At 58.3% G+C, this 21,861-nt stretch overlaps 3 protein-coding genes across 7 annotated transcripts; 2 read left to right on the plus strand and 1 right to left on the minus strand.

Moving 5' to 3' along the window:
• The first annotated feature begins 4,162 nt into the window (after nucleotides 1-4,162).
• On the plus strand, nucleotides 4,163-9,183 carry FAAH2 (fatty acid amide hydrolase 2). Of its 2 annotated transcripts, XM_010715146.2 has the most exons (11): nucleotides 4,173-4,441; nucleotides 4,552-4,634; nucleotides 4,755-4,885; nucleotides 4,970-5,179; nucleotides 5,304-5,423; nucleotides 6,127-6,262; nucleotides 6,723-6,840; nucleotides 7,070-7,189; nucleotides 7,472-7,583; nucleotides 7,775-7,969; nucleotides 8,391-9,183. In XM_010715146.2, the coding sequence occupies exons 1-11, from the start codon at nucleotides 4,238-4,240 to the stop codon at nucleotides 8,564-8,566; spliced, it is 1,605 nt and encodes a 534-aa protein (XP_010713448.2). In that variant the 5' UTR covers nucleotides 4,173-4,237; the 3' UTR covers nucleotides 8,567-9,183. The 2 variants fall into 2 exon arrangements, with proteins under 2 accessions (XP_085086743.1, XP_010713448.2); XM_085230617.1 differs by lacking the exon at nucleotides 8,391-9,183 and having other exon boundaries at nucleotides 4,163-4,441; nucleotides 6,723-6,934; nucleotides 7,775-7,957.
• Nucleotides 9,184-9,325: 142 nt separating this feature from the next.
• On the plus strand, nucleotides 9,326-13,710 carry LOC104912142 (interferon upsilon receptor 1-like). 4 transcript variants are annotated; one of them, XM_085230620.1, is made up of 8 exons: nucleotides 9,326-9,540; nucleotides 10,126-10,270; nucleotides 10,416-10,536; nucleotides 11,154-11,329; nucleotides 11,517-11,695; nucleotides 11,994-12,147; nucleotides 12,278-12,402; nucleotides 12,882-13,710. In XM_085230620.1, exons 2-8 carry the CDS (start codon nucleotides 10,216-10,218, stop codon nucleotides 13,512-13,514), a joined length of 1,443 nt encoding a protein of 480 aa, XP_085086746.1. In that variant the 5' UTR covers nucleotides 9,326-9,540; nucleotides 10,126-10,215; the 3' UTR covers nucleotides 13,515-13,710. The 4 variants fall into 4 exon arrangements, with proteins under 4 accessions (XP_085086746.1, XP_085086745.1, XP_085086747.1 ...); XM_085230619.1 differs by having other exon boundaries at nucleotides 9,326-9,507; XM_085230621.1 differs by lacking the exon at nucleotides 9,326-9,540 and adding an exon at nucleotides 9,546-9,642.
• A 3,433-nt stretch (nucleotides 13,711-17,143) lies between these two features.
• Nucleotides 17,144-21,820, minus strand: LOC100540332 (chloride intracellular channel protein 2). Its single transcript, XM_003208286.5, has 6 exons — nucleotides 21,623-21,820; nucleotides 19,341-19,450; nucleotides 19,030-19,155; nucleotides 18,476-18,582; nucleotides 18,185-18,366; nucleotides 17,144-18,102 (listed from the first exon to the last, which is right to left on the minus strand). The coding sequence occupies exons 1-6, from the start codon at nucleotides 21,668-21,670 to the stop codon at nucleotides 17,941-17,943; spliced, it is 735 nt and encodes a 244-aa protein (XP_003208334.1). The 5' UTR covers nucleotides 21,671-21,820; the 3' UTR covers nucleotides 17,144-17,940.
• Nucleotides 21,821-21,861: the final 41 nt, after the last annotated feature.

Below are 21,861 nucleotides of genomic sequence, written 5' to 3' on the forward strand. Positions count from 1 at the left end.
CTGCTTGGGCAACCAGCTCTGCCGAAAGCCAGCACTCTTGGGAAAGTCCCCCAGCCTGCACGGGCCGCCAGGCACACCTGCGTGTCCAATGGCACGATGTCACCAACACGAAGGCCATTGGCACCTGGTGGCCACCGGGTTTTTTTTTTTGGCATCCCAAATTCAAGGCAGCGAGCCCTGAGGTTTGCTGCAGATCTCTTCTTCTCCCTTGCAAACACGCTGGGCTGGTCTCTCTTACAAGGCACACAAAGATCACCAGTTGAGCACTGGTCCCACTGGTTTGTTGCAGCCTCGCTGTGCTATTGAGATGCTCCATCTCACGTGACCCTCAAAAACATAAGACAGAGTCATTCCTTGAGGCACTGTTCAACTGTGGGATCCACAGCACAGACCCCAGCTCATGTGCCCGTGGATGCACCCATCTAAGACCTATCCTCATCACGCATTGGTGTCCTGAGGTCCCCACCAGCTTCACAACACCTTTCCATGGCTCTGGATTCATCCGCAGGGCTGTATGAGACCTCAGAGTGCAACCACATTGCCCAAGGCGTGCAGCTCCCTTCTCTGTGGGGAGCATGGACACGGCAGCAGCACATCGGGATGATGTGCCAGGAGGCTGCTGAGGAGGAACAATGCCAGGAATGCTGTTCCGCACTGCCAGAGACATGCTGGAGCCCAGGTACCAGCTGTTTTTGGAACCCCCAGATGCACCCCAAAGCCCTGCTAAAGTGGAAAGGGTTGGAAGGTTTGTGGGGTGGGTGCCAAAGCCTAGCCCCCCGTAGCCCCTCAGAGAGGCCAGCAGTAACCCTGGGGCATCAAGGGCTTGCAGCAGGTTGAGGGCATAGAGACCAAGGTAGGGGCTGCCCACCATGGGGACGCATCCAGCAGAAGAATCCTAAATTTAGGGTCCCCCTGACCCTTCCTCGGGCCCGCCGGCAGCTGGAGGCGCAGCGCAGAGCAGGCTTTGCGTGAGCCAGCCAAGATGTTCATCGGAGCAGAGGCATGCATAAACATTTTGCTTAATAAAGGACTCTGGGTGAACACAGTGTACTCTGGCTCCGTGCAGTGGGAACAGCTGTGGCCCTGCGGGGCCAGCGCAGGGATGTCGAGGCGCGGTGGCAGAGCGACCTCGTATGGCAACAGCACCGTCAGCGGGCACCCCAAACCACGGGACACCCCAAAGCATCCCAACCCTGCACCCATCCGGCACCTCAGCCCGATTTTGGGATGCACATCGGGATGCTCTGTCTGAGAGCTGCTAGCAGAGCTTGAGCCAAGGATGTGGCACATAAAGCAAATCTCGCTTTCCATCACTTGTGGCTTGCTGCAAATCTGATTTCCAAGAACGAAAGCAGCCCGGTGCACACTGCTTTTCTGAGAACGCAGCCCCTCCTTGGGGTGATGGGCTGAATCCAGCCTGTGCTCCCTCAGATGGGGTCTTCGGGGGAAAAAGTTCCACTCTGTAGCTCTGGATACGCGCTCAGCTCGGGTGCGGGGATCTGGAGCAATTCCAGGGGATTCCTCCCCGCACTCGATGTGCTGCACCGCGGTTATTCAACGGGCACGGAGCACAGCAGGCAGCCCGGCTCCTGGCGAGCAAACAAGGAGACATGACAGAAATGCAGGGCACAGCATCGCTCAGCGGCGGTAAGGCTCACAGCAGGCACGAAGGGACCCGCGAACTCGGTGGGTTTGTATTTATTTTAATGGGAAATAAAGTGTCCGAGGTGCCGTGTTTCAGCCCCTTCTCTCTTCCCCCACCTCTGCACTGTTCTATATAAAGTGTTTCTCCTCATTTTATGGATAAATATTAAGCGACTCACTTTGCAAAAGGAAGAATGACTCTGCTGGACTTCTTTCAATTTCCTGAAAGCTTTTTTCTTTTTCTGCACCAGGGAACAGACCAGCACAGCTCGGGGGAGGCAAACAGGACACGGTGCCATCCACCAGCACACGCCTCTCTGCTTCCCACCATCCACCCCACAGCTCCTTGGCCAATCGGCGTTACCACACCATACACACAACGAGCAGAACCACTCCACCTTTCCACACGTTCTTGCTAATCTCTCGTGTTGATTTAAGCCGTTGCTAATAACAAAACGTCTGGGGATAATGACAGGCAGAAGTACCAGGGAAGTCAGAACCTGAATCACGCTTTTCTTCCACCTCGCTGGGTGACACATAGGGATGTGTGAGCTCCACTGTATGTTCCCAAGTTCCTTGCTCTTTGCTGCTTGATTTTTAATCAGACTGCAATTAACCAGCTTCTCAGCGTGCGTATGGGGCATCAAGTGCCTGTTGGGTTAATTTTAGTCATTGAAATACAGTCTTCATTTTGATCTGAGACCTCCTGGTACGTTATTCCTAGAGCATCTTCTATCTCACTCCTCTGTTTTTCATGGAAACGGAGCTCTGCTGGAATGCCATGAATTATGGTAGCTGCTCTTTTGGCTTAGCTCCCAGAAAGCTCAGAAGCAGCTCGAGCTGCCACCCGGGGCAGCGCTGGCACACAGTGTGATTGGTGCCAAGTGCACTGGTGTGCATTGCACAGCTGCTCTGATGAAGACAAAGATGAAGGGAGACACATTCCACAGCGAAGGATGCTGCCTGGGGGAGGTCTCTGCTGTGGTGGCAAAGGGAGCAGAGATCTCAAGAAGAAGTAAGTTTGCTCATACCTCTCTCTGCCAACACTTGGGCAGGATTGGAGGGGGAAACAAGGGCAAACCTGCAATAAAAAAAATGCCAAGAGCAGCACTGGGCTGTGGATGCTCTGTCTGTGCCTCCTTCCACAGGACAGACCTCACTGTTCTGGCTTGGGCAGAAGCCTGGGGGCCATTTGCCTTACCCAGGTGCTCAGCTCTCGGGAGCTCTCCCCACTGCTAGCTTCTGCTGTGGCAACACGAAGGCTGCCAGGAGATTGCACAACCCAAGTTTTAACACGCCCTGGCTCACCGTTTCCTCCAAGCAGGTAACTCTGGTGCTGCACGTGATGCAGGTAGGAGAACACCTTCCTAACCCTGCCCTGTTGTAATCTGAGGGTGTGTGGGCGCGTCGATACTGCAGGGGAAAGTGCAAAGGCCACCTGAGGGCTGAGATAAGGCACCTACACAGCGATCCCAGCCACGGCAGGCAACAGCCAGCAGTCATCACCCTGCTTCGTGCTGCTGGAGCAGCGCTGGGAAAGGGAGAAAAAGGGTCAAAAAGAGAGAGTGGCTTAATGAAATCAGCAGGGGACAGGTATTCCCCTGCTCTGGGAGGGACTGCTTTGCTTTTTCGCAGGAAAAGCAATCTGTTTGATAACAGCTGGTCAAAAATATCTCTGTGTTATTATTATGGCTTTGTTTTCTCGTTCAGCTCTGATGGGACAGAGGTCACCCAGCATCCCCACTGGCAGTGCGTGCTGTGGGCTGGTGCTGTAAACACCGACATAACAGCCATAAAAGGTTTTCCTCTGAAGGGTTTATCACCAAGGGCGGGTGGGGAGAAGGAGCTGCAATATCACAGAGTGACAGAATAGCCCGGGTTGGAAGAGACCTCAAGGATCACGAAGCTCCAACCCCTCTGACGCACGCAGGGCCACCAACCTCCCCATCTTACAGCAGCCCAGGCTGCCCAGGGCCCCATCCAACCTGGCTTTGAACACCTCCAGGGATGGACGGGGATCCACAGCCTCTCTGGGCAGCTGTTCCAGCACCTCACCGCTCTCATAGCAAACAACTTCCCCTGACATCCAACCTCAATCTGCCCTCCCTCAACTTCAAACCATTTCCCTTGTCCTGCTGTTATCTACCCTTTCCAAGAGTTGATTCGCCTCCCTTTAGGTACTGAAAGGCTGCAATAAGGTCACCCACAGCCTTCTTTTCTCCATGCAGCAGGAGTGCTGCTTAAACACTCTGCTTTAGACACCACGGTTTGCGCTGTTTTGTTTTGTTTTGTTTGCTAACTCCCAGCACCCAGGAGCTGAAAAACCCCTGCTTTGCTCAGGGGCGGTGAGGCCTCGCCCCGCTGCCCTGAGCTGCGGGTGCCCCAGGCCACGGGTGGGCCCTGAGCCGTTGGGGGGCACCGGCTTAAGGCTGTGGATGGACATGAAGGCGATCCATTCCGCCATGTTACCACCAACATCGGTCACCAAGACGACGCCCCCCCCAACATGGCGTCGGCGCCGCGCCTCGTGACGTCACTTCCGCCGGCATCCAGGCTCCGCCCCCTGCCGCGCGGGGGGCGCGTCCGAGTAGCGATGGCGTTGTCGCGCGTAGAGCGGTTCGTGGTGCTGCTGCTGCGCCTCGTGTCCCGCGCCTGCCTGGCGCTGCTGGGATTGCTGCCCGCTCCCGCGCCGCCACGCGCCGCCAGTCCCGCGCCAGCGCGCGCCGTCCCGCCACCCCGCAGCGCGCTGCTCCTGCTGCCCGCCCGGGAGTTGGCGCGCCGCTTGCGGCTCCGGCAGGTGCGCTGGAGGGGGAGGTCCAGGTTATGCGTGGTGTTGGGGTCACGTCTGGTGGTCCGAGCCCCGCACGGCCTCCCGCCGACCGCCCCGCACCTCGTCGTTGCTTGCAGGTGAAGTGCATCGAGGTGGTGGAGGCGTACGTCGAGAGGATCAGGGAGGTGAATCCGCTGATCAATGCCGTCGTCAAGGACAGGTAGGGCACGGAGGGCTCTGAGCACTCGGTGCTGGGCTGTGCGGGCGAGCGGGCGTGCAGACGGCCCCGGGAACTCGTGGGGAAGCCTCTCCCCATGCTGCTCTCGCTGGTTCGTCGCAGGTTTGAGGAGGCCCTGCAGGAAGCACGCCAGGTGGACCAGCTCCTGGCAGAGGGCCGCACTGATGACGACCTGGAGAAGTACCCCTTCCTGGGGGTTCCCTTCACCGTTAAGGAGGCCTTCTCCTTGCATGGTGGGTTTGCTTCTGCTCCTTTTGCAGCCAGCTTGTGGCTGTTGCGAGGAGCCCGGCAGAGCAGTGATCCCATCCCCTTTGCAGGGATGCCCAACACATCCGGCCTGGTGAAACGCCGCTGTGTCATCTCTGCCACGGATGCCGTCGTGGTGGGGCGGATGAAGCAGGCGGGCGCCATCCCGCTGGGGGTGACCAACTGCAGCGAGCTGTGCATGTGGTTTGAATCCAGCAACAAGGTGTATGGGCGCACCAACAACCCCTACAACCTGCAGCACATCGCGGGCGGCAGCTCAGGTGTGAGCAAAATCCCTTTGCTCTGTTTCTCAGCCATTGCAAACGTGTGGGTGCGAGGGGAATGTCCGCCGTGGGGTGCTGTGCACTGGAAGCCACTGTTTTTGCTCTATTTTCTGCCCCACAGGTGGGGAGGGCAGCGTTCTTGCAGCCGCCTGCTCTGTGATAGGAGTGGGCTCCGACATTGGAGGCAGCATCCGGATGCCGGCGTTCTTCAATGGTGTCTTTGGCCACAAACCTACCACAGGTGACACATGGAGGAGGAGAGTTGCGAGAGAACAAGCAGCTTCTTGCACGGGGCAGACTTGCTGTATGAGCACAGTAATGGGAAACCGCCCGATGGCAGAGCCTCAAGTGCAGGGGAGGTGGGAGGTGCCCCAGCCTCAGCGTGGGATGTGTTCCCAGGGCAGGGCTGTGCTGCGTGGGTATTTTCCTGGCAGCAGGGATGCAATGCACATTCTGCTGGGGTTAGGGGTGCTCGGCTCTGCCAGCCAGCTGCTTGCCCTCCTTGCTGCATGTTGGTGTGGGTTGCAAATACCCTGGTGAGCGCCACTGCAAGCACCTGGAGTGGCACTCGACACCCAGGGTACCGTTGTTGTCCTGAGGGCACCATTGGAAACACTGCAGTGTCATTGCAAAAGGCTGGAGGAGCGTTGCAAGCACCCCCAGGAGCACCACTGCAAACGCTTGCAGTGGCATTGCAAAACCCCAGAACACCGTTGCAAACCCAGGGGCACCATTGTAAATCCCCAGAGTGGCATTGGGGACATCACCACAAACAATTGGAGCAGCATTGCAAACCCCGGGGCAGCTCTGCAGACCTGTTGCATGCAAGCCCTGAGCTGCAGCGGGGCGGCAGGAGACCACAATCCCGCACTTCTTGCCCTATCTTGCAGCAGTAGCACTGGGACGTGGCATGCAGTGACCGACCCCTCTCCCCCTGCTTGCAGGAGTGGTCCCCAATGATGGGCAGTTCCCCATTGCTCAGGGGGTGCGGAGAAGCTTCCTGTGCACCGGGCCCATGTGCCGCTACGCTGAGGACCTGGAGCCGATGCTGCGGGTCATGGCTGGCCCTGAGGTGCACAAGTAGGTTGCTGGCAGTGCTTCCAGCTGCACTTCCCGTTTGGAACCGGCTGTCCTTTTGTTTTCTGCTTGCTTTCTTCCTGTTGTTGCATAATGTTTTTCCATTCCGACCACCGTTTGGTCGCCACGCAGCCGAGCAATGCTCAGTGTGCATGCATGTGCCAGCAGGAGCAACGTGCAGGCAGGGCAGGTCCTGCTGCTTGCCGCAGTGCTGCTGCCTCAGCATTTCATCCCTCCTGTTGCAATACAGAGCTGCAGTGCTGTCCTTAGCCGTGGTGTCCCTGCAGGGTGCATTGCAAAGGATGAGGCATTGCAGCAGGGCTGTATTTGCAGAGCTATGGTGGGAAAAGTGGGGTGAGCGGGTGGATGGGGAATGGGCAGCACCATAACGTCCTCAGGGCATTTCCATGCCTGTGAGCAGCTCCAAAGCATGGAGTTGCAGGGTGTCCCGTTCCCTTTGCAGGCTGAAGCTGGATGAAAATGTGTCACTGGAGAAAATCAAGTTCTTCTGCATGGACCACGATGGTGGCTCCATGTTTGTGTACCCCGTAGAAAAAGAGATCCTGCAAGCCCAGAAGAAGGTAGGAAGGAAAATTTGCAAGGACAACTTTCTGCATTGCAGCAGGAGCACAACACCCTTGCAAGCAGCACTTCTAAGTGTGTCCAAAGCATCAGGTGCAGTTTCTGTTGCAACAGAGAGGAGGTGCAGAGTGCTTTCTGGCCCACTGACCTCCCCCCTGCCGATCTCCGTGGGTTTCAGCTGTGTGTTGTGTCCTGATAGATGCACACCCCTCCCTCTGTCCCCGCCAGGTGGTGGAGCACCTCGAGAGCGATCTGGGGGTGCAGGTGCAGCGGGTATCCATCCACAAGATGAAGTACTCCTTCCAGATCTGGTCAGCCATGATGTCCTCGCAGGACAGCGACGGGACGGTGGGTGAGACGTGGGGGCACAGGGGGACACTGCAGTGTTTTTTTACCTCCTTGCGAAGCCACGTGGGTGCCAACCCCCTGCTGTGCATCTCAGGGCACGCTGCAAAGTGAGATCCGTGTGCAATAGCATCCCAGCACTGCTGGGTGAGCGGCACTGGGTTAGCAGCATCGCATCACCTCCCCAAGCATCACCTGCTGCTTTGCAGCTGGAAGAAGTCGCGGTGCCTGCAAAGGGAAAGGCGTGCAGGGCTGCTGCTGCAGGAGGTGTGCATGTGGTTGCAGGAGGCACAGTGCTTCACGGAGCTGCTGGGGGACCACGGGAAGCCGGTGTGGCCGTTGTGGGAGCTGCTGAAGTGGCTGGTGGGGATGTCCTCACACACACTGCCGGCCATCGGTAAGCGTGGGGAGCCCTGCAATTAACGGGGAGCTCTCGTTAGCGGTGCAGTGCTGCTGGTTAATGAATGTTCTGCTCCGTCCTTCAAACTGTGGGTGGGCTGAAAGCCCTTCCCAGAGCGGTGCCTGTAAGTGCTGCAGGGCGCTGTGCCCTGGTGTAACCCTCAGCCCTGTTCTGCTCTCACCCTGCAGCCCTGGGGCTGACAGAGAAGGTGATGAAACTCAGCCCTAGCCTCAACGCCAAGCTGGTCAGCATGGGGAAGAGCCTGCAGGCCGAGATGGAGAAGCTGCTGGGCCCAGATGGTGTGCTGCTCTACCCACCCCACCCCACCGTGGCCCCTCGGCACCACTACCCCATCTGCATGCCCTTCAACTTTGCCTACACAGGTAAGTAGCTCTACATGGGGGTCTCTGTCCCCAGTGACAGGCTTAGCGGAGGGGTTCTCTGCTAAGGACGTGTGGAGGTGGGCATTTATTTCCATGTGCCCTTGTCCAGAGGGATGCAGTGTGTTCTGACAGCCGCTCCATGTCTTGGGGTGCAGCGTGGAGCTCCCTATGTGGTTCTGCTGCATCTGGAGCTCCTCCATACCAGCACTGTGCTGTAAAGCTGTCTGGCTTTGGGGTGATGTGGGGATGGTGCCTACAGCTGGGATTCCCCATCCCTAGAGGTGCTTGGGACCAGCTGGGATGGAGCCTGAGCTGCTGGCTGGGCTTTAAACTCCCTTCCAACCTTCCAACCCAAGCTCGGAAGCCAGCAGCCCGGCTCGGGGGCGGGGAGGGATCTCTGATGCCATCTCCTTTCTTCCAGCCATCTTCAACGTCCTGGGGCTGCCCGTCACGCAGTGCCCGCTGGGGCTGAGCAGTGAGGGTTTGCCGCTGGGCATCCAGCTGGTGGCAGCCTCCTACAACGACCGCCTGACGCTGGCAGTGGCCCGCTACCTGGAGAAGGCGTTCGGAGGATGGGTACCGCCCGGCAAAGCTTAGCACAGCCTCCGGGAGGCGGGGACGGAGGTGGCCGCGTTGCGGAAGTCGAGGGCAGGTGCCGACGTCCCGTAGCATCGTCGTGCTGCGTCCTGCCCACGTCCATCCCGACATCCAAGGAGGTGCCCAGCTCTGTGATTCCTGCTGCTTTGAAGACGTGAGGGGGAGGAGCAGGCTGGCCGGAGCCCTGGCTGCTGCTGAGCTGGATGTCTCCAGCTTCTCTCGTCTCTCCGTGCCTCTGGTTTGGGTTCCCCGGTGGTGCCCAGATCTGTTCAGGGGTGTTCCCAGCCTTGCAAACAAAGCGGGGGGTGCTGGAGGTGATGTCAGAAGTGGAAACGTGCAGAAGGGACGAGCGTTTGCTCCTGTGAGCCTTTGACAGCACTGAAGAGCTCTCGGAATGCTCTTTTCCCCGTGCTGGGATGGCTGAAACATCCCCTGCCCCATCCCTGTGGGGTCACCCGGTCCCATCGGCGTCCTGGGCACCGCCTGCCTCGCTGTCATCCCCCCATGAGTGACACACGTGGCCATTTGGGCTGATGGCCGTGTCCGTCCGGGGTTGGGGTGGCAATAAGCGTGAGCTGTTCTCAATGAGGATGCCATTAAAGTCCATCCGTCCAGTGGCCGTGTGTCCTCGTAGCAGTGCTGTGCCCGAGGGCTGCTCACCTTGCAAGGGGTCTGGAGGAGCATCAGCCTCGGTGCTGCTCTCACCGTGCTGCGTGCTGCGCACCCAACGCTGCTCAGAGGCGATGCGCTGGGGAGCAGAGGGCACTGCTGAGCTGGCAGCGAGGTGAGACGGGCAATGAGGAAGAAAAAGAGAAGAAACCTGACCCGGGAGTGGAATTAAAAAAAAAAAAAAAAAAAAAAGCCACCAAAGCACATCACCTCAGCACCGTCACAGGACTCATCCGGGCGCAGTGGGGCGGGCACGGAGCGCATTGGTGGAGGTGGGCCGTGCCTGCGGGCGGGCGGCCCGGGAGGTGGGGGAATGGTTGAGAGGGGAGCGACGTGGGGTGCGGGGGGCGGTGGGGCTGAAGGGGCTGAGGCTCGCAACCCTCCCCCCCTCCACGCTGTGATTGCGGGTAGAGTGGAGCGGCGGCACGGGGTGGCAAAGGGGGTTGGGGGACAACGGGGCAACGGAGCTGCCGTTGTACGCGGTGGGTAAGAGCGCGGTTTAAGGGAGAAGCCATCCCGTCGGATTCGGGTGTTGCGCGGCTCGATGGGCTGCGGGGCTTTGGGGTGGTTGGGGAACCCCGTTTCGCCGACGGGACGCTCGTCCCTTGGTATCCGGTCACAGCAGGGCGGCACTGAGGTGCGACCGCTTCCTGAGACGCGCCCGCGTCGGGTGGCACTGCCCAGCGGCACCGAGCACCGCGCGGGCACAGCCGGGCGGCCGCCGCACGGCTCCCGTGGCAGCCGCGTGTCCCTTTGTCGCGGCAGCCCCGTGGGGGTTTGTCCCCACCTCACCGCAGTGCACACTCCGAGCTCGCAGCCTCCGTGGGAAAGGCACAGCGCTGCAGCTTTGGGGACGAATAACGGCGTTGGGTTTTATTTCCCGCATCCAGGTTTTGGCTGCCCATGGTGGTCGCTGGTGGCCCAAGTGCTCGGGCACGCCGTGGGACCCAGCGCGGCCATGTAGAGCAGATGGGGACGGGATGAGCCCTGCGCTGCGCCTGCTGCTGTCCCTGGCCAGCTGCGCCCTGCTGCGAGGTGAGCCCCAAAACGTGCCGGGGAGGGCGGGTGGTTGGGCAGAGCTTTGGGATGGGCGCAGCGTGGCCAAGGAGGGAAGGGGCGTGCTGTTAATAGGGTGCTGCCGGGGGGAGCGCGCGGCCTGACGTCCTTCTGCTCCCCCCAGGAACACCGCTGCCTCCCCGGGGGGTGCGGCTGTGGGCTCAGAACTTCCACGTGTGGCTGCGGTGGGAGCCCGACCCGCACGCACCGAACGGGACCGCGTACCAGGTGGAGTGGAGGAAGAGGTAGGTGGAGCCCAAGGATTGCTTCCCTGCAACAAACATCCCATAATAACGCAGTGGCAGGATCGGCTCAGGGGGTGGCCTCCTGGGTTCTGACCTCCTTCAAGGATGGAGGCCCCACAACCCATGTGGGCACCCCTTTCTGTCTGCTGTTGGTCACCCCGTTCCCTCTATTGGTCCCCATTGGTAAAATCAAGAAAAAGGGGTTTAGGTTTCTTTTGGGTTTAGGCTTCTTTGGGGTTTAGGCTTGCTGGTTTTTTTTTCCCCTTATGCTTAAATGGAAATTCTTCAATTCATTCAATCCATCTTCATTTCAAATCATGCTTGCTGCCCTTCCACTGGGCATCACCAAGGAGATCATCGCTCCTCTCCATGTGGATTGGGTCCCTCTGCTCCAAGCCCTCAGCCCCATCCCACAGATGCCCCGACTATCAGAAGCTCTCCACTAGAAGCTCATCCCCTTGGACCTTCTCTGGGCTCTCCAGCACACAATAAGCCACTGCTGCTGCACAGGCGGTGCTTGGTGCCGCCCAGCCCCACACTTCACTCCCCAACCCACCTGGCCAGGCACAGCAGATGGGTGATGGATTTTCCTATCCTGTCGTTGTCTCCATGGGCAGAACCTCTCGCTGGACCAGGGCAGACACCTGTGGGGGGAACAGCACCAGCTCATCCTGGGCGTGTGAGCTGCATTGCGATGACATCCATGGTATCTACTGGGCGAGGGTGAAAGCAGTGCAGGATGGCGAGCCATCGCCGTGGGTCAGTTCCAACGAGCTGCTGCCATACAGAGACAGTAAGGAGCCTTCATCTGCATTCCTGCTGCTCTTAGGAGGGGTCCTACAAGAGGTGGGAAAAGCATCATTCCCAGAGAATGATCGCTCCTGAAGAAATAAGACACCTGTCTGCTGCTTTATGACACCCACCTCATGCCGTGAAGGGTTTAGTGCTTCCTCCTCTTTCTTTTTTCCCTCTCCCTACAGCAACTGTGGGCCCTCCCACCTTGTCCTGGCAGCTCCAGGGCCAGGACCTTAGCATCAACCTCAGTGCACCGCTCACCCCATACCAGAGCAGGCATGGATCCTACAAACCGCTCAGCAGAGTGCTGCGGAAGCTGCGGTACCACCTGCGCCTGTACCATGGGGATGTGCTCCAGCAGGAGGTGCGTGGTGGGGCAGGGGTCCAGGGGAGGGGGCACAGGGGTGCTCTGGAGCCCATATCCCGTTGTGTTGGGATGATAGCATGAGGGCTTGGAATTGGTGGTACCCATTATGTTGTCCCACATGCAAACGAGTGGGTAGGAGATAGGGATGGTCTGCATCCCAAAGATGGGTCTTCTGGTCTGGGGACCCCTTCCTTCTTCCAGATCGTGTGCATCATAAAAAATGAATGGTTATGGGATGAAAGCATCCCTTTGCCATTGTGTAACAGTCACTGGGACCTTGGCCTTCTGCTTGCAGGTGCCCTGCAGGTGGACCACCAGGAAAGCATCGTGTACCTTCAGGTTCCTGATGCCCAGCACACAGTACTGCATCCGCACGGTGGCAGTGGGCATAGCCCCACAGCAGAGCCTGGAGGCTGAGCAGTGCCTGGTGACACCGGCAGGTCCTGCAGGTGAAAATTCAGTGTCACTGAGGACACATGACAGGATGTGGGTCACACAGCCCACGTGGATCCCTCTGGTTGGGGCTGGACCCAGCTAGTGGGATGCTATTATAGGGGCTGAGGGGGACTTTTCCTGCAGGCTTCTCCTGGGTGCTTCTGGCTGCGCTGGTCGTTGCCCTGACACTGCTGAGTGTGCCTGCTGTCTGCCTGACCTGTGTGTACATCTTCCCGAAGTCCTCTGAAATGCACCTCCCAAAAATGCTGGTGAGTGACCACCATGCATGCAGGGCTCTTGGGGTCTGCAGCCCTCTGCATGCCATGCTGCTTTTGGCTTTGCTGCGAGAGGTGCAGCCCCACCGGGGTGCCGTGGTTCTGTGGGAGCAGAGAATGTGAGCTCTACCCTTGGAGCAGCACCAGTGCGAAGCTGACCTGAAGTGTTCCCAGCTGTGTATCCCTGTTCCCCTATGGCACTCAGCAGGGACAGCCCAGCTCCCCACATCCCACTGCCCCTTGCATTCCCACATCCCGATGCTGAGGGTGACCTGCCAGGCTAAGCAGCTCCCCATGCACCACAGGGGGAGACATCCAGCTGGTCAGCCTACCCTGCTGCTATCAGTGCCAAGGATTGGTTTCTGCCCTAGGTTTGCTTTTGTGTGTAAGGGGTGCTTGCCAGCACCAGCACCCAGCAGCGCTGTGCTTGTAGCACACCAGCACTGATCGCTTTGCTGTCTGCTTCCCTCCAGGCTCTGCTGCCCAGCAGCACTGCGGTGCCCACCCTGGAGCTGCAGGAGGATGCCCCAGCCCCACTGCTGCCAGCCCCCAGTGAGCACCCAGCACCCACAGCCCCACTGCTGCTGGGGGAGTGGTGTTTCCAGGAGAGGAGCGGTTACTGCCCCAATGGGTTTGGGATGGAGTGGCACGAGGGTAGGATTGCACCCAGCTCCCAGCCAAACTCCTGGGCACCAGCACTGGAGGAGGATGAGGAGGATGAAAGCGATGGAGATGCTGCGGCGGTGTCTCCAGCCAGCAGCGTGATGGATGGGGACTATGGGACATCAGAGACGTGGCTCTCCCCGCACCTCCAGCTTTATTCCACAGCTCTGGGAGCGGGCAGCAGCCTTCTTCCTGCCGTGCACACCATCAGCTTCAGCCCTGGTGAGCTGCAGGAGGACGCAGCTGGGTCCTGGGTACCACTCAGCTCTGTGAGGTTACCGGGGACCGAGCTGGGGCTGGATGACAGCAGTATGCAGCAGCGGGGCTGTCCCTGCACGCTGCCCATCTGGCACATGGGCACACCTCACGAGCAGGAGGCAGCAGCACCCCCAGAGCATCCCTTTGCCTTGCTGGGTGCTCCTGAAGCAGAGTGCGAGGAGTAAGAGCCACCACCCAACCCCCACATCTTTATTTATCCCCCTGTGGCTGTGTATGTGTGTGTGAATAGGGCTGATGCAGATCTGTACATATGCACACACAGACATCTCTTTGTTGGAGATTTTTTTTTTTTTTTTAATTTGTCAGGACTGTACAGTTATTATTACTTTTTCAATAACACTAATTTATTGCTGAAAGGTCTTTGCTGTGCCTGGAGCCTCTCTGTCACAGGGCACTGCTGCAACGAGAAGGTTCTCCATCCATCCCTTCGTGCTTTGTGGCCCCGCTGTGCCGCCCACCCTGAGGGGTGAAGCAGCAGAAGAGTGCGAAAAAGGAAAGATGAGAGTGGAAAAAGGCGAAGCTTTGTGACATTTTGGCAGCTCGGCTCGGCGAGGTTTTGGTTTTGCATTGGCTGGGAGGTGTGAGGCATCGCGGAGCGCAGCGATGTTTGGGTGGTGGTGGTTTGAGCTTCTGACGATGCTGCTTCAAAGCAACGAGGGGAATGCAGCTGGCAACGGCTCTGTGTGAGAAACAGCCCGGCGGGGGATAGCAAAAGGGTGTTTGTATTGCTCACTGTCAGAGAGCTGAGCTGCCAGATCATCCAGATAGTGGAGAGGGGGGCAGGGATCTGCGGGGAGGAGCGGTCCTTGAGAGCAGCCCTGCAGAGAGGGACCTTGGGGGTCCTGGTGGGTGAAAAACCGAACACGAGCCAGCAGTGTGTGATTACAGCTCGGAAAGCAAATGGGATCCTGGGCTCCATCAGCAGAGGGGTGGCCAGCAGGGACAGGGAGATGATCGTCCCCCTCTGCTCTGCTCTTGTGAGGCCCCATCTGCAGCACTGCGTCCAAGAGTGGAGCCCCCAGTACAAGAAGGACAGGGAGCTGTTGGAGAGGGTCCAGGGGAGCCACAAAGATGATCAGGGGGCTGCAGCACCTCCCTACAAAGACAGGCTGAGGGAACTGGGCTTGTTCAGCCTGGAGAAAAAAAGCTGCGGGGTGACCTCAGTGCTGCCTTCAGTACCTAAAGGGAGCCTAGACAGGAGGGGAGTCAGCTCTTGGAAAGGGGCGATAACTGCAGGACAAGGGGAAATGGTTTGAAGTTGAGGGAGGGCAGATTGAGGTTGGATGTCAGGGGAAGTTGTTCGCTATGAGAGCGGTGAGGTGCTGGAACAGCTGCCCAGAGAGGCTGTGGATCCCCGTCCATCCCTGGAGGTGTTCAAGGCCAGGTCGGATGGGGCCCTGGGCAGCCTGGGCTGGTGTTAAATGTGGAGGTTGGTGGCCCTGCGTGCGTCAGAGGGGTTGGAGCTTCGTGATCCGTGAGGTCCCTCCCAGCCCAGGCCATTCTGTGATTTCCCATCACACGTGCTGGGCTGGCAGTGCCTTCCCCTGGGGACGCGTGGCAAGTGCCGGCAGGCGGCAGGCGGCAGCAGGAGGGCTGAGCGTGCCTTTGGGATCCGCACCTGGAGTCTGATGGACGGAAACGGGATCGAGGTGGCTCTGGCAGGAGGACGGTGCTCCTCGACCCCATCCCATCCACGTCCCGCTGCAGACTGCAGTGTTGATGTCTCAAGGCGCCTTCAGGTCGCTCAGTTTGCATTACTTGAAGGCCTGGATGCGTGGTTCCACGAGCTTTGTCTAAACGTTGGTCCCAGTCCCGCCAGAAGTGGGGCTCATCTCTGCAGCACTGCTCCCACCTACCCCAAAAGCAATGGGACGAGCTCTGCCCGTGCAGCACGCAGCCCCATCATGGCACACTGCTGTTGTTTCTGGGAAACGAGCGGCCTCCCCTCTCCTCTCACTGCCTGGCTGACTCACGGGGACTTCCAGAGGTTTAGCAACTCCATCACATGTCTGACACAGGGAAAATACCCAAGCTGAGTGCTTGGGAATGCTTTGGAGCCAGCAGAGCTTGGTGGGAGCTTGCTGGGGCTGTGCACAGACTGGCGCTGGAGGAGCAATGGGTGAAAGAGATCTGGAAAGCACCGCGGCCAGCTGGATTCTGAGGCAGCCGGATCCCTCAAGCTGCACTTAACCCTTTGCAGCTGCACCAGCGTGGGCCGGCAGGACACAGAGCTGACTTTCACGGCAGGGAGAATCTCGGTATGGGAACTCTCCCCACCTGTCCTGAAGGCTGCAGATGCTGTTTGACTCCTCACCACTTTCCATAGCATCCTTATCAGGGTCAGTAAGTGAGCAGTGGGTGAGCTGGATCTCCAGGGTGGTGATGACAATGTCCAGCTGCAGGCTGGTCAGTGGAAGCACATCTTATGTGAGGACCGATGTCCAGCAGCTCTGTTGGTGACCTGGATGGTGGGACAGAGCGTGTCCTCAGGCAGCGTGGTGACAACAAGCTGGGACGAGTGGCCCCACGGGCTGGTGCTGACATCTAGGGGGACCTGTGTGGGCTGCAGATGAGGTCTGAAGGGTTCTGTAGTGCTCAGCAATGAGAAATGCAATGTGCTGCCCCTGGGGATGGACACCCCAGCAGGACACACTGAGGGCACCCCAGGAGGGTTCCCCTCCCCTTTGTGCAGCACTGGACCCAGACCCGAGGCCAACAGGTGACCTGGCTGGTGGGCAGCTGTTCTTGTGGCTGACAGCAGCCTCCAGCAGGACTCCAGCCATCCCAGAGCCTGGAGCAGGCTCTGATTGTGCCAAATGGAGAGAGCCGAGCTCATGGGGTGCCAGGGCTCGAGGGCAGCTGAGCATGAAGGTGGGGCTGGTGTGGGGCCAGTCATGGAGGGAGAGAGGTGCTGAGGATGCTCTTGAGAGCAGGAGAGACAGAGCAGGACCCTCAGCAACTAAACACGAGGAGTGTGCGCCCATCTCCCAGTGGGTTTTGGGACCCTTCCCACTGAGGGGCCACAGAAATCAAGGTTGGCTTTGGGGTGGATCACGGATTGAGCTGAAGGGATCAGAGATTGGGATGGAGGTTGGCCATACCTTGGGATGGAGAGGGACGGATGTCTTGGGCTGGAGGGTGACCATGGTGTGGGACAGAGGTTGCCCACTGTGTGGACAAAGGCATCCAGATCTCTAATTGTGCTGCCAGAAATGACTTGAAAGGCTGGGGGGATGGGTGGGCATCACCCTTCCTTTAAGTGTTTTGTCCACAGCCAAGCAGTGCTGCAACCCCCCACATCAGCAGCTTCACCTTTCTCTTCCTGCTTGCTTCTGGCAGTACTGCATCACAATATGCAGGCTGTGAGAGAAGCCCTGCATGCATGGGAGATTCCTCCTTCTCTCTGCCCAGCTGTGCCCAGATGCCACGTGCTGACAGTACGCAAGCAAGGCGTATTAAAATAGAGTTTATTGCTGTCTTCAGTTACAAAAAAAAAAGAAAAAAAAAAAAAGAAAGAAAAATCAAACAAAACCAAACAACCCAAAACACAACAATACCAAAACAACAGTCGCAAAACCCGGTGTTATCAGAAGCAGGCATGCAGTGAACCGCGTTTGTCTGCAACGAGGGTGCTGGCAGTGAGAGCTGGCGGGTGGCTCTGCCAGAGGGGGTCTGTGTGGGACCCTCACGCTCACTGTACAGTATTTGTTGCTGGCCTTGGGGGATGGAGGGGGTTGACTGTGTTGGTGGGAACCCTGGGAGGAGCTTGGAGGCATGTAAAGGGAGGGTGGGAGGTGCCGGGTTTGACTTCTATGGCACTGGAATGGGATGAACAATGCTAACCAGGGAGCACGGGTAGGACCAAAGCTGCCCGGGTATCTCCTATGGCCATTGCAGGTTCTGCCTGGGGCTGCATTGCAGAAGGATGCTCTGCCCTGTACCTCTCTCCAGGTCGGGTAGGGAGGGGCTGATGCAGAGCAGGGAGGTGAGGCTGCATCTCCCCTGGGCCCACCAAGGTCTCAGAGCCAGGTGGAACCTCGTAGCCAGGTGCTGGAATACCCTGGAGCTGCAGATCTCTTAGGAGAACCCACAAAGCCCTCCACCAGAAGATCCCTGGTGCTGTCCCCAGCATCTCCCTGCCCTGCTGTCCAATTGAGGAGATGGATGCACATTGTCAATTGTTGCCACAGATAAATCGTAGGGGAAGAGCTTGTTGGAGCCTGGATGCCTCAGGGGAAGAGACAGCCCAAGCACAGGTGGTGGTGGGACCTTGTAGGGACGTGCCATCTCTTCCATCTCTTCCAGCAGTGGTGGGACACGCTGGGAGATCTCAGCTCTTCCACAATGGGCTGGTGCTCGGCTTTTCCCATCATGTGCCATGTGATGAATTGTAGGGGTGGGGACACGGTTGCCCCCACAGCCACACGGTGACCAGTCCATAGGTACGGTCCACGCTGGTGGCACGTGGGGGCTGCAAAGCAAGGCTTTCTTTCCAAAAACTGGGGTGCAGGGATGCCATAACCCCCCTCCCCCAGCCCCTCTGTTGGCCAGGGTTTGGTGGGAGGTGAGGGACCGATGTCCTGCAGGGGGCTAGGTCATCTTCCTGGCCACGCTGGCATAGGTGTGCACGATCTCCTCGTCTGCAGGACACGTGTGGCTGAACTCATCGCAGGCGTAGGCGTTGTTGAGGTAGCGCCAGACACCCGTCATGTCAGCTGGGATCTCGAAGTCGCGGTACTTTTTGGCTGCAATCTGGAGGGAAGAAGGAAGCTGAGGCCTCACCAGCACCGCTCGGTGTGGAGAGGACACCAGACTTGGCTCTGGGTGCCCTTACCTTGATGATGTGCAGCTTGGGCAGCAGGTTGCAGTCAGCCAGCGTCAGGTGGTCCCCATCCAGGAATTTCCTCTTGGAGACGGTGATGTCCTCCATGCTGTCCTGGTCGATCTCCTCAGGCAGTGGGGTGGTGAGGTACTGATCCAGACGCTGAAACTCCCGCAGCAGAGCCTTCTCCAGGTCTGGGTGGGTAGGGAAAAGCGTGGCATCATGCAGGGGCCCGATCCGCATCGCCCCCCCTGAGCCTCTACCAGGCTGTGCTGAAGGGAGCAGAGCCCTGGCATTCCTTACTGCTATTTGCTTCCTTGCGTGAGTTCTTGATGTACGCCGAGAACTTGGCAAAGATGTCACTGCCCACGTCGAAGGACTCCTTATATTTGGGGCTCAGATGCGGGTACCTGGAAGGAGATGCTGGGGTCAGCTGAGGACATCTCATGGATGGTGGTACTCACAGGTGGCACAGGAGGGGGCTGAGCAGCTGCAGAGCCTTAAATAACTGCAGCTGCTTCATTAGCACGGCTGTTTGCCATAGGGAATAAACTGTGGGGCTTAGAGACGCTATCCCAGGGTGCTGCTCAAGGCTGACACGTGCAAGGAGGATGACGATGAACGCACTCAGCATTTCCTCTTTTGTGTAGGGCGTTTGCTTTGGCAATGAGCAGCAGAGGTGGAGGCACCTCCTGTCCCCATCCCAACAGCAATTGCAATCACCAGCTGCAAAACCACCATCTTATCCCCACCCCACCTCTGCTGCTCATCTTCCCGTTGTTCCCTGTCCCATGCTGTCCCCCACCCCTCAGTACGCTCTCCTGCCTCAGCCCTGCGCAACGCGGGTTTGCAATTACGTGGGTGGGCACAGGGTCTGCTCCAGGAACTCCTCAATCTTGATGAAGTCGGTTTTCAGCTCCCGGTTGAACAGCAGGAAGGGCGGGTTGGTGCCTGGTGCTAAATCTTTCAGCTCTTCGGGTTTCCTGGGGCAGAGAAAGGAAGGGGGAAAAGCTGGGGTGAGCGCACCGGGAGCGCCCTGCTCGCATGCTGGGCTGGGTTTGGGCTCTGGGAGATGCTCCCCCAACTTTTTGGTGTCTCAAACCCATGTATGAGTGATGCACATGGCTGGAGGGCAGGGACTGACCCCGCCACGGTGTTGGCACCTCACCTGGTCATGTCCACCGTGGTGACGTTGAACTTCACCCCTTTGAGCCACAGCACCATGAAGAGGCGCTGGCAGAAGGGGCAGTTCCCAATGTTCTCTCCATCCAGCCCAGCCTGCGGAGAGAGCAGAGAGGTCAAAGCCTGCCCTGAGATGAAGCCAGGAGGAGAGGAGGAGGAGGTGGAGGAGGATGGACAGCGCATGGGAGAGGAAGGGAGGGTCAGCTTGGCTGGGACGCCAGGCTCAGAGGGGAAATGTGCTCATGTTTGCCAGGAAAAGCACAGCTTGTTTTTGTCTGCTGCACTGCACAGCCTTAAAGCAGCCAAGCGAGAGGAGTGAGCATCACCCACCCCAGGGAGGAGAAGGGGTTGGGGAGCACAGCCACCACCACCACCTGGAGGAGAGTTTGGGATAACATTGGGCTGCAGGTGTCCTGAGAGGAGTTGGCAGGTTCGAAAACAGCCTCAAATCCACCCCACTCTTATGCCATCAAACATCTCTGCTCCCTTTCCCCTCTCCACAATCCCTAGCAAGCCAACACCAGTGTCATCCCTTGGAGCACCTCCAGCACTGGCAGCTCAGTGAGGCTGTCCTGAAAGGAAAATCAGGATGGCCTCTGCAGGAAGCAGAAAATAAACCTTAGCCAAACCCCTCTGAGGATGCTCGGAGCCAAATGTTATCAGGAGGAAGCTCCACTAGCACTCATGGCACCAAACAGCAGGGAGGGGAAGTCATTGCTCTTTGCTTCCCCCTCCAGTAAGAGCCTCTTCCTCTGCTCAGCAAGAGCTCCTGTGGCTCCCCAGTGACTGTGCCCACTGTTTTCCCCTCCAGATGATGCAGAAACCCCTGCAGATGATGACAGAAGCCATCTAGATGGTGGAGAAACCCTTGAGATTATAAAGAAATCCATCCAGATGATGAAGAAAACCCAGATGATGGAAAAATTCTTCTTGATGATGGAAGAACCCCTGCAGATGATGGAGAACCCATCCAGATGCTGGAGAATCCCTCTAGATGATGGAAGAGCCCCTGCAGATGATAGAGAACCCCTCCAGATGATGGAAGAACCCCTCCAGACAATGGCAAAGCCCTGAAGGTGATGGAGAACCCATGGAGATGATGGAGAATCCCTCCAGATGATGTAATAACCCTTCCTGATGATTAAGAACCCTTCCAGATGCTGGAGAAACCCTGCAGATGATGGAAAAGCCCCCAAGCCAATGGACGAAGGCAGCCTGGGAGGTGCAGGCTGTCAGCCCCCACCCGAGGCCCCACGCCTGCACAAGACATCAAAACCCCAAAGTTGCTCACAAGTTCCGGTGGTTTAACGCAGAATGAAGCAGCACGAGGAAGAGGGAGCACTCTGTGAGCTGCATCACCCCAACATCCCCCAGACCCACCCGAAATGTCTCCCTAAAAGAGCTGGGGGGCACCTTGGGGTGGGCTGCGCAGTGACGCCATGCACGGAGCACATGGAGGGTGATGCGTACATCAGTCTGCTAACGGATGTGCAAGAGGGGGTTTTTGGTGCTAAATTAAGATTTAGGGGAAGTCCTGAGCCGCCAATTTGTTTTCTGTTTCCCTTCCCTCCAAAACCCCCCTCAATGTGCTGCCGCCATCACAGCAGCCGTGCACACGTCTTCCTCTTCCCAAAGCCATCCTGGGGCAAAAAGAGGTGCAGAAGAGGGAATGTGAGACCTGAATCCTTATCCTCAAGCGGATGCATTGCTCTGGGCTCAGCCTGGGCTGAGTGTCTGGGGAGCACAGCTTTGGGGAGAGGGGATGGGGTGAAGCCCGTGGTAACACTTCCCAGTGCTGATATCCAAAGAGGGGAGCAGAGATGGCGCGTGTGGCTGCAGATGTTTGTTTGGAGCAGGAGTGTCGGAATGTTCCCGAGGAAACACTCGAAAAATTGCTCAACAGAAGGAAGGGAAGGAAAGAAAAGGAAAGAGAAGAAAAAAAAAAAAACAGCCCATTTTCTAGTGAATAATCCTCAAGGCTGACAGAAGGAGCTGCCCCATCCCGCCCACGCTGGGGCACCCGCTCCATTTCCCAGCCCCACTGCGTTGTGCTTCCACCCTCCTGTTGCTTTCCCAGCTGGGTTGCTTGTTGCACTTCTGGAGCTGCTCACCCCTCTGCTTCACTGCAATTGCAGTTTCCAAGGGATGCACGACCACCTCTGGAGCAGAGCATCCTCTGGGGCTCCCCACGCCACCCAGCTGGCTGCCAATCCACAGAGACACCCCAAATCCCCACCACCCACATGCAACAGACCCGGCCAAACCCACCTTGACAAAGAGCTCAATCTCGGGCTCCTTCACCGGCCGGCTCTCCATAGCAGGGATTGCAGCGGGGGGAGCTGCTCACTGCTGTGCTGAGTTTCGTCTGCGCTCTGCGGCGCGCGGCTGCTGCACCTCGGGGTGGGCTGGGACTGGGGCTCGCCCTTTCCTTCCCGTCCGAGGCGGGGAGGAGCGATGGGGTGCAAGGAGGGGGAAGCTGCGGGGCCTCCCAGCTGTGACTCAGCACG

Source organism: Meleagris gallopavo, chromosome 9 (assembly GCF_905368555.1).
Source record: "Meleagris gallopavo chromosome 9, MGAL_WU_HG_1.1, whole genome shotgun sequence".
Taxonomy (NCBI): domain Eukaryota; kingdom Metazoa; phylum Chordata; class Aves; order Galliformes; family Phasianidae; genus Meleagris; species Meleagris gallopavo.

Excerpts from the sequence above, each read along its gene's own strand:
- LOC100540332 (XM_003208286.5), bottom strand. The coding sequence starts at position 21,670 with ATGGAGAGCCGGCCGGTGAAGGAGCCCGAGATTGAGCTCTTTGTCAAG. Across the intron at positions 18,583-19,029 it reads CAGACCCTGTGCCCACCCAC|GTACCCGCATCTGAGCCCCA; the intron begins GTAATTGCAAAC and ends ATCTCCTTCCAG. Across the intron at positions 18,103-18,184 it reads CCAAGCTGCACATCATCAAG|ATTGCAGCCAAAAAGTACCG; the intron begins GTAAGGGCACCC and ends TCTTCCCTCCAG.
- FAAH2 (XM_010715146.2), top strand. The coding sequence starts at position 4,238 with ATGGCGTTGTCGCGCGTAGAGCGGTTCGTGGTGCTGCTGCTGCGCCTC. Across the intron at positions 6,263-6,722 it reads GCTGGCCCTGAGGTGCACAA|GCTGAAGCTGGATGAAAATG; the intron begins GTAGGTTGCTGG and ends TTCCCTTTGCAG. Across the intron at positions 7,970-8,390 it reads CTTCAACTTTGCCTACACAG|CCATCTTCAACGTCCTGGGG; the intron begins GTAAGTAGCTCT and ends CCTTTCTTCCAG.
- LOC104912142 (XM_085230620.1), top strand. The coding sequence starts at position 10,216 with ATGAGCCCTGCGCTGCGCCTGCTGCTGTCCCTGGCCAGCTGCGCCCTG. Across the intron at positions 10,271-10,415 it reads CAGCTGCGCCCTGCTGCGAG|GAACACCGCTGCCTCCCCGG; the intron begins GTGAGCCCCAAA and ends TGCTCCCCCCAG. Across the intron at positions 11,696-11,993 it reads GGGATGTGCTCCAGCAGGAG|GTGCCCTGCAGGTGGACCAC; the intron begins GTGCGTGGTGGG and ends TTCTGCTTGCAG.